Source organism: Ictalurus furcatus, chromosome 26 (genome assembly GCF_023375685.1).
Source record: "Ictalurus furcatus strain D&B chromosome 26, Billie_1.0, whole genome shotgun sequence".
Taxonomy (NCBI): domain Eukaryota; kingdom Metazoa; phylum Chordata; class Actinopteri; order Siluriformes; family Ictaluridae; genus Ictalurus; species Ictalurus furcatus.
The window spans coordinates 14,940,866-14,950,338 of record NC_071280.1 but is presented as its reverse complement, the minus strand read 5'-3'; the positions used below and the strand labels follow the sequence as shown (position 1 = coordinate 14,950,338).

At 39.2% G+C, this 9,473-nt stretch overlaps 1 protein-coding gene across 4 annotated transcripts; it reads left to right on the top strand.

Moving 5' to 3' along the window:
* Positions 1 to 1,925: 1,925 nt before the first annotated feature.
* Positions 1,926 to 9,462, top strand: pnpla4 (patatin-like phospholipase domain containing 4). Of its 4 annotated transcripts, none has more exons than XM_053615559.1 (7): positions 1,926 to 1,974; positions 2,417 to 2,598; positions 2,985 to 3,079; positions 6,742 to 6,877; positions 7,994 to 8,059; positions 8,328 to 8,480; positions 9,084 to 9,462. In XM_053615559.1, the coding sequence occupies exons 2-7, from the start codon at positions 2,419 to 2,421 to the stop codon at positions 9,216 to 9,218; spliced, it is 765 nt and encodes a 254-aa protein (XP_053471534.1). In that variant the 5' UTR covers positions 1,926 to 1,974; positions 2,417 to 2,418; the 3' UTR covers positions 9,219 to 9,462. The 4 variants fall into 4 exon arrangements, with proteins under 4 accessions (XP_053471534.1, XP_053471537.1, XP_053471535.1 ...); XM_053615560.1 differs by having other exon boundaries at positions 1,947 to 1,974; positions 2,414 to 2,598; XM_053615561.1 differs by lacking the exon at positions 1,926 to 1,974 and adding an exon at positions 1,982 to 2,105.
* Positions 9,463 to 9,473: the final 11 nt, after the last annotated feature.

The window sequence follows — 9,473 nt, the reverse complement described above, 5'->3', positions numbered from 1 at the left end:
CTATTTATTGTGTGGCCAAGAGTTTCAACTGACTGAGATAAAGGGAATTTGTTTTAGGTCCATCCAGTTTGAAGATCAAGCACTTTTTTATAAGGACAGGCATTAGCTTCCTCTAACAAGTTTTCAAATTCCACTAACACGTTTTGAGAAGACACGCACTGTAGGATACTGACCACATGGTAGCAAAGAAGCCAAGCTGTAATATACAAAACTATCCAGCAGAAACAGAATTAGTGGCACTCCAGCCTAGTATCCTCCCCATTTCTGAGACTGAAACCACACCAATACACACATGGGTCTGTACATTGTGCATTAAATTGATTTACCATAAACACAGATTAATATTTGGTGCCCTCAGGATAGTGATAATGATATCACACTCCTAAATGTCCTTCGGATGATTAGTGAATGCTAGATACACTATATGGTCAAAAGTATGTGGACACCTGACCATCACACCCTTATGTGCTCATTTACATCATAAAACCATAGGCATTCATGGCGCTTGGTCCCTTTACTTTTATAATAACCTCCACTCTTCAGGGAAGGTTTTCCACCAGATTTTGGAGTGTGGCTGTGGGGATTTGTGCTCATTCAGCCACAAGAGCATTAGTGAGATCAGGCACTGACGTTGGGTGAGGTGTGGGGTGCAGTCGGGGTTACAGTTCATCCTGAAAGTGATCAGTGGAGTTGAGGTCAGAGCCTGGGCCATTCAAGTTCTTCCACACCAAACTTTGCAAACCATGTCTTTATGGAGCTCGCTTTGTGCACATGGGCATTGTCACGATCAAAGGTCAAAATAGAAGTCCTTTATGATGATGAAAATGGTTTGGTCCTCTTAGTTCCAGTGAAGGGAAATCTAGACAATTGTGTGCTTCCAACTTTGTAGCCACAGTTTGGGGAAAAACGAAATATGGGTGCGATGGTCAGATATCCACATACCTTTGGCCAGTAGTGTGTTAGCCTGCCAGCTTTTCCTCCAAACTTATATGAATAATTAATATAAACTATGATAATTAATGATACAATGAAAGCACAAGTTACAGAAATACAGCTTACAAATTTCTAGATCGGGAAGCCCGCTCTGATCCTGCTCATCCACAGATAGGAAATGATCAGTATCAGTATATCTGTGTCCAAATGATTGAGGAATTCATTTAACCTAAGTATTTTTTCTTGAATTGTTCTTCTAAAATCCCATAGGTTAATTCAACGGCTTCTACATGGTACAGAAAAGCATGACTTGTGCTCATCCACTGATGGGAAATCATTAATTTCAGTGTTCAAATGATTAAGGAATAAATTTAATATTAAGATTTTTACTTGATTTTCTTTCAAAATGAATAAATGAATAATAAATAAAAAAAAAAGCTCTTGACTGCTTATACATGCTATAGAAAAGTAGCCATGTATGCTAGTTGGCTATATGTTTCCAGTACATAGACAACAACAACAACAACAACAACAACAGCAGCAACAACTGTGCATACAGTACAAGAAAAAAAATATATAGTATATATATATATATATATATATATATATATATATGTGTGTGTGTGTGTGTGTGTGTGTGTGTGTGTGTTAAAAAAATTCTTGTACTGTATGAACTGTTGTTGTTGTTGTCTATGTACTGGAAACATAAGATTCAAAACGTTTTGAAAATATTTCTTTATTTATCAAATATATTGTGTACTATATTTATAATTTCTAGTAAATGTGCTAGCAATTAGCATACAGCAAAATGATGTATACTGTATCGTATTATCGCACTAAATAGTATGCATATGTATCATTTAGTATGTGTTCTACATACTTTTGTACCTAGTACGGTAGTACATATATGATAACCCATTAAGCTCAGCCTTTTATTTTGAAACCTGTTCATACCCGGAAGTTAAGCGGAAACGCGTTTTGTGCATGTTTTCATCTTTAAATGCAGCCAGGTCGCTGTGCTGCCACTGTTGTGCAGTGAAGGTGAGTCGTTTAGGAATACATGAGTGACTTTACAAAGTTGAAGACAACTTCAAGATGCATAAGTCATGGGACTTGGTTTATTTATTTTAAAGTTTTACACATACAATGCCACTGACTTGAACTTGAGCAGGGTAGAAATTTGTACATCATAATTATTTTAACTATTATATGTAAAAACTTGTATTTCAAGTTTAAAATGTAGATATGGTGGTTTCCTGTAATGCAACTGCTGCACTGGAACTGTAGTTTTGCAATGTTTACACTATATACTGTGTAGTCCAGCCTACAGAGCATCTATCTTGTCTTGTATATTGCACAGTGATGGCTGGAGGTACGATATTTCAACTTGCTGTATATGCCTATTCGATGGAATAACAGTAAAATTGAGGTGGACTGATTGAAAGCTGAGAGTAATCTGTAAATCATGCTGATTTCCCAGCAGTGATGGCAGTGGTCAACTTGTCCTTTGCTGCTTGTGGCTTTCTGGGTATCTATCATCTTGGCACAATCGATGCTCTCCTCACACATGGACACAGGCTGCTGTCGTGTTTGAGAGCCTGCACTGGGGCATCAGCTGGAGCTCTGGTGGCCGCTGTTCTCATCACAGCTCCTGACAAGCTGGAGGTGAAGTTAATCACAGCAGCAATGAGAATTAAAACAACGACTAAACAGTAACGGCTATGGCGACAACACTGGAAAGCAACAGTGACTAAAGCAGCAGCAATAATGACAATGACAATGAAAACAACAATGACTACAACATTGACTGTGATGACAACAATAAAAGCAACAATGACAACAGCAGCAGCAGCAATGATGACAATGACAAAGACAACAACGAAAATACCAATGACACTGACAACAACAATGACGAAAACAACAGTGACAACACATTGATTATAATGAAACTAATCCAACTCAAATAAGGCTTCACTTTGAGGAACAGATTTTGTCTCTAGATCAAACTTTTTGCCTAAACCATTTAACTGTTGTCTTCTCTTCTACCCTAGCATTGTAAAGAGTTTACCTACAGATTTGCCAGCAATGTCCGAAAACAGACGCTTGGTGCGATGACACCTGGATACGACTTCATGCTGGAGCTGAGGTGAGGTCAGGACTGTTCTGCAACAGCAGCCATTAAACCTATATATGTATATGTATGTATATGTGTGTGTGTGTGTGTGTGTGTGTGTGTGTGTGTGTATATATATATATATATATATATATATATATATATATATATATATATATATATATATATAATCATAGACAGTACTGTGCAAAAGTTTAAGTGCCCTATTTTTTTTAGTACAAACCTTGTTATAGTGTTTTATTTTATGACTTCTACATAGTTTGAGTCAGTACAAACATATTTTAGATTTCCAACCATTAGTTTTCCAGCTCAAAATGAAATGTTACAGAAAAATGTTTGTATGTCAGTAAAGAAAGCAGCAAAAAGTTTAAGAGACACTTTTCTTTCAGACAAAAAACACAATGAAGTCTGCTGGATTTTGCTGCAAAAATAAGAAGCAAGTGCGACAGTCAAAAGTCTCCCGAAAAACCCTGACAGGTTCTGAAAGATGCTCAATAAAACTTAGAAAAAAAAACATTTCCTTATAAAACTGCACTAATTCTACCAGAGACTATTTTTATTTTTTAAAGCAAAGGGTCATCACACTAAATATTGCCGCTGTTTCATTTATTACTGTTTACTGCTCTTTATTGTATTATTTTGGAGAAACATTTCATTTAGTTATTTTTTTGAAGGCATCTTTGCTCTACAGCATTTCTTTGCATGTGCCTAAGAATTTTGCACAGTTCTGTGTGTGTGTGTGTGTGTGTGTGTGTGTGTGTGTGTGTGTGTGTGTGTGTGTGTGTGTGTGCATGTGTGTGTGTGTGTATATATATAAAATATATGGAACCATTATGAACGTTGTGTAAGCTTTCAATAGCATGCGCTATGAAAACAGAATGCACATGAAGAACACTTTATGATTTTAAACCAGGGGTCAGTGGGGTCTCAAGTTGAAAGCTTCTATTCAATAGCAGTGGAATGGTTACAGTAAAATGGTGCTGAAAACAAATTTTCACACTGCTGTTGACTTAAACATAGCTGTAATTAAGATGACTCAATTGTCCTCCATTTTGTGGTCACTAGCCTGGCCATCTCCTTAGATTGTATAAGTGTATAACGATTACATTTATTTGTAAATGCTCAATATAGCTCACTTGTTAGAAAAATAAACGATAGTTTTACTACAGTGCTTTTAAGAGAACTGCCAGGCTAAAATATTAGCTACCTAGAGCAAGCATACCTGGCGACACCTCACCAAAAGCACAGAAATTCATTGAAATTGCTAGAAGCAACTTTGAGCACATGTAGGGAATTGCTTTTAGCATTTTTTTTTTTTGCTTTTGTTTCCGTTACCATAACAACTAGATACCTATGAGTCCCAGTAGAGTGTAACAAGTAGTTGCGGTCAATGGAGTTTTCAGTCACCTTGCTTATGTTTTCGTAATAATGTCTGAAATAATGTCGGTCTCTGCAGAATGAGCTCCATTTGAGCATAGAACGAATTGTGATTGTGATTATTGGTCTTATAATGTAATTATTCCGCTGTTTTAATTTAAAGATGAACCTCAGTTAGGTTAGTCCTAACAGTTTTTATTAATTGGATTTAGAGCTGCAACAACTAATCGATAATGAAAATCGTTGTCAACGAATCTCGTTATTGTAATCTAGTCGGTCTGTGCGCGGTACATTTACTCATTACGTTACTTCTGTTCCGAAAACACGCTTCTGAGAGTAAATGCTAAAGTTGTGTCCCACATGACGTATCATACACTTACACTATGCACTATGTACGCTACCGTCTAGTGTGTGGATTTTAGAAAGGTAGTATCATCTCAAATGGAACACTAGTGGGTTTTTTTTACTAACTGGAAGTATAAGCCGCGTCCTAGTCGACTGCGCATGATATACGCACGTAATGTGACGCCGCTAGCTTTAGCAGACACCCAGAGTCACCGACAATGACTTTCTTCAGTTTACTGTTTCTGTCAGCGTTATCTTTTATTCCCAACGTGGCCTCAGTCACCATCAGATGGAGGTGAAATTGTCAAGTGACTGAGGAAGAAAGTGTGCGACCTCCAAGTCCTCTAAGGCAGGGGAGCATTATATATTTAACACCACGGAGAAGATCAAACTTTAAAAAGCGGAGCTTGTGTAGCAGGGAAACACGACAGTGATGCACAAGCACAAACTTGTGTTTCATCCAAAATAATATTCCTAAAGGCAGCGAGTAAGAGAAACCACAAGGTGCAGTGAAAGTGAGTTTTTATTATTAATTTAGGACTGTAGTTTAATTCATTGCTTTTGGTGCATCTATAAATCGCAGTTGCACGAAATTGTTTTGCGTTCATTTCTGCGATCATGAAATCCTGGCGGGAGTGATGAGCGATAACAGGAATGAACTTGTCTCCTCAACCATTAAAATGTATGATGTGTTCATCATAAATAAATGGCTATACAAAAATAATCCACTTCAGGGTGGTGATGGCACTCTGCTTTGCGCCATGCCGCATCACACCGCTCCGACTTGGATTATTTTCATGTAAACACACTTGTCTTGTATTATTCCTAAATCCTAAATTTGGCGTAAAAGGGATTTAAAAAATTACGCTTTTTGTACACTTTATACTGTCAAAACATTGAATTCTTCCAAACTCTATATAATTCTTTTTTCTTGTGTAAATGCAATGAGGATTTTATTTATTTATTTTTTTAGTATCAGTAGGTGACATGGTAATGCCAGCTCTATGTTTTGTGCACACTGTATCTTCCTCAGCTCAAGAGCCGAACCCATTTCATCCCGTCTAATATCGTTTGTGTTTCAGGGTCCTTGAGGTTTAGTGCCAAAATGGGCGGTCAGCCTCCATTTATTGTGCAACCATTATCACACGTTTCCCCCCTGCTGGCGAGGCCCGGCTCATAAAACAGACGAATAAGCCTCTACATTAACTTAATCGCACTCACGCTTCCATCCGTTTTTTCCCCTTACCCAGCGTTTGGCATGGTGGGGTTTTTTTTTTTTTCCCAGACCCCCGTAAGATATCCTGTTAAATAGCAGCAGCATGGTAAAGACTGAGAAAGAGAGAGAACGTCCATGTGCTGTGTGGTTACAAGATAATTGTGTGTGTGTGTGTGTGTGTGTGTGTTAGAGAAAGAACAGGACCGTCTTGACCTTGAGGTAACTCGATGCACGCTCTCTAGAACGCATTTATTTCACCGAGCCATGAAATATGAATCAGCGATGCCGTTTTGGGCACAGCGAGCGAGAGCATATCTCGCACCACAGCCATATTAGAGCTGTCAGGGAAGAAGAAGAGATCTGGATGAAAAAGTTCTTCCTGTGTGTGTGTGAGTGTGAGTGTGTGTGTGTGTGTGTGTGTGTGTGTGTGTGTGTGTGAGATGTACTCAGTGTGAACACAGATAAAACTGACACTGCAATAAAATATATATATTTTTTTAAACTTGCCTTGGCTTCAGATAAACTGTGATCGAGGCCTCCATCCATCTGGTAAAATAAATAAATAAATAAATAAAATAAAAAGTCCAAAACTGAATTCCATCACCTCCCGCGCTGTGACTCAAGCAGCTTGGCCAAACAGATTGTGTAATTATGGGATGGCGTTTGGGGAGAATTGGCGGCGTTGTTAATTATGCAGAGATGACAAACGAGCGCGTGTCTTGTCCCCGGCCTCTAGAGGCGGCATCGAGCACATCCTGCCTCCTGACGCTCACCTGCTGGCCAGCGAGCGCCTCCACGTTTCCCTCACCAACTGCAGGACAGGGAGGAACAGCATGGTGTCCAGCTTCCCCTCCAGAGAACACCTCATTAAGGTATTCACACTCCTCAGGGTAACGGAAAATGATTTATAGATCAGCTCCGAGGGGACGGACCACGGCGCATCAGTTAGTGATGCTGTAAGCAGTAATTTAACACACAATGTGATCTGTCACACTGACACTCTGATTTTATTAACACTCTTATTTTTCTCTCTCCTGCTATCTCTCCCTCCATCTCTGTGTGTCTCTTCCTGCATCCGCTTTATTATTCCTGTTCTCTTGCGTTGGCCTCCATCTAACCTGTCTTTCTTTCTTTCTTACTTCATTTCATCCTTTCTTCCTGTTTTCCCGTTATTTTATTTTTTTCTTGTCACTTTTCCTCCTACACTTTCTTCTTCTCTTTCAGCCTTTTGTCCTTTCTTCATTGCATCCCTTCTTTCTGTTGTCCGTTTATTTAATTTTTTTTTTTTTACTATTCGTCCTGCACCCTCTCTCTCTCTCTCTCTCTCTCTCTCTCTCTCTCTCTCTGTCATGCGCTCTCTCTCTCTCTGGTTCTTTCTTTTATTTATTTTTTCACTTTTCCTCCTGCACTCTTTCTTTTTCATCCTTTTGTCCTTTCTTCATTGCATCCCTTCTTTCTGTTGGCCCTTTATTTCATTTTTTTTTTTTTTTTTTACTATTCCTGCACCCTTTCTCTCTCTCACTGGTTCTTTCTTTCATTCTTTTATCCTTTCCATCTGTTGTCCCTTTATTTGATTTTTTTTTTTACTTTTGCTCCTGCATGCTTGCTTTCTTTCATGATTTCATACTGTTTCCTTTTTTTTATCACCCCTTCCCATCCTGTTTTCTTTCTCCCCCGTACATGTCTTTCACTTCATCCATTTAAATTTTTTCCCCATTTGTTCTTTCCTACTCTCATTTTTCTCATGTCTTTCTCTCTCTCTCTCTCTCCCTCTATCCCATCCACACTTTTTTTTCTCATTCCTTCCCACCCTCCTTAATTTCTCCTTTTAGTGAACCTCTTCCTTTCTTAGTGTACTCTCACACACCCTTATTTCACATTCCTTAGTTTGCGAGCGTGTTTTCTCTCACTCTTTCTTCTTTTTCTTCTCTGTTGATCTTTGAGTTGTCTCTTTGATGGCCGTGTCTTTGTCTGTTTCTGTCTTGCAGGTTCTTCTGGCCAGCAGCTTTGTTCCTCTGTATGCAGGAGTGAAGCCAGTGGAATTCCAGGGCCAGGTGAGTGAGAGAGAGCGAGATTGAGCGAGCGTCTCAGCTCTGAACTCTGTGTGTGTGTGTGTGTGTGTGTTTGATTCATAGTGAATTACTTCAGGATGGTCAATTCCAGCCTGTTTGTCAGATGGCAGTCCGTGGATGCACTTTAATTTGAGACGTGACAGTACACGTGTCACGTTGGGCGACGTTTATATTAAGTCTGGATGAAATCATCGTTTCTAGCCTTTATCCCATTCCTGCAAACACACTCTTTTGCTTTTTATTCCAGTAGAAATGGATGGATGGGGGTTTTACAGACAGTCTTCCCATCCTTGCTGTGGGACGGACCATCACCGTGTCTCCGTTCAGCGGCCTGCAAGACGTGTGCCCGCCTCATGTGGGTCCCAGGAAGCTCAACCTTAGACTGGCTAACATGACCGTTACAGTGAGTCTGACCTAACACTAGGGTGCGCTCTTCTGTTTTATATTGTATTCGACAATCTACTCACTTCTGCGTCAGGGAAAATAGTAGAATTAGTCATGTACACTGGTAGAAACTTGGGTTGATGCATATGTGCCAATATTTTCATTTCATAAAAGGCCTTTAATAAAAATCTATCTTCAATTCAAATGGTTTGGCCGTACCGTATAAACGGAGGAGCTGCTTATTATTAAGTAGCGATCACATTTTTACTTCACTGCTTTCTTACTGTGGTTTGGTGCTCATCTGGAGGGGCCAGTAGTAAGCCTCGTGTCCATGCCAGTTTGTTTTTTCATACCTGCTAAGATTTTCTTATTAGCAATATTGAAACCTTTGCAATTCAGCAGCTTTGCGATTTCTCCCTGTAAATGACCAACGCGTTACATTTTTACGCTGATGTTTTTGTATTCGGACTAATCGTGGGATTTAAACTCATAACCTTCGACTACTGTGCCACCGCTGCCTTAAGCAACATTCTAGTGTTTTATAAGAATATATTTGGTATGCTGTAGCGTGCGTATTGAGCCGAGGCACTGATCTTTGCTTTGCTTTTGATTCTCCTCTCAGCTTTCCGCTGAGAACATCAAACGACTGAACCAGGCCTTGTTTCCGCCATCCCTGCTCCGAATGCAAGAGTTGCATCAAGAAGGCTACGAGGACACGCTGCGCTTTCTCAGGACTGAAGGCTGGACACAGGCATAAAAACAAGGGCTGTATTTGATTCCATTTATTTAACCTTGAATGTCTGTGTACGACAATAACCTGGCATTTTTAGGCAGGTTTTATTCAATGTTTGTTGGGGTGTATAGGGTCCTTTTGAACTGTAATGTCTTGATTGAAGTATGTATATTATATATAAAATCTAATTTTATTCTGAGAATAAGTTGCTGCTGCAAATTGTCTGTTCGGACATATTGTTTCTTAAATAAAAGTTCCTTCAGAGACTGAATTCGTTTT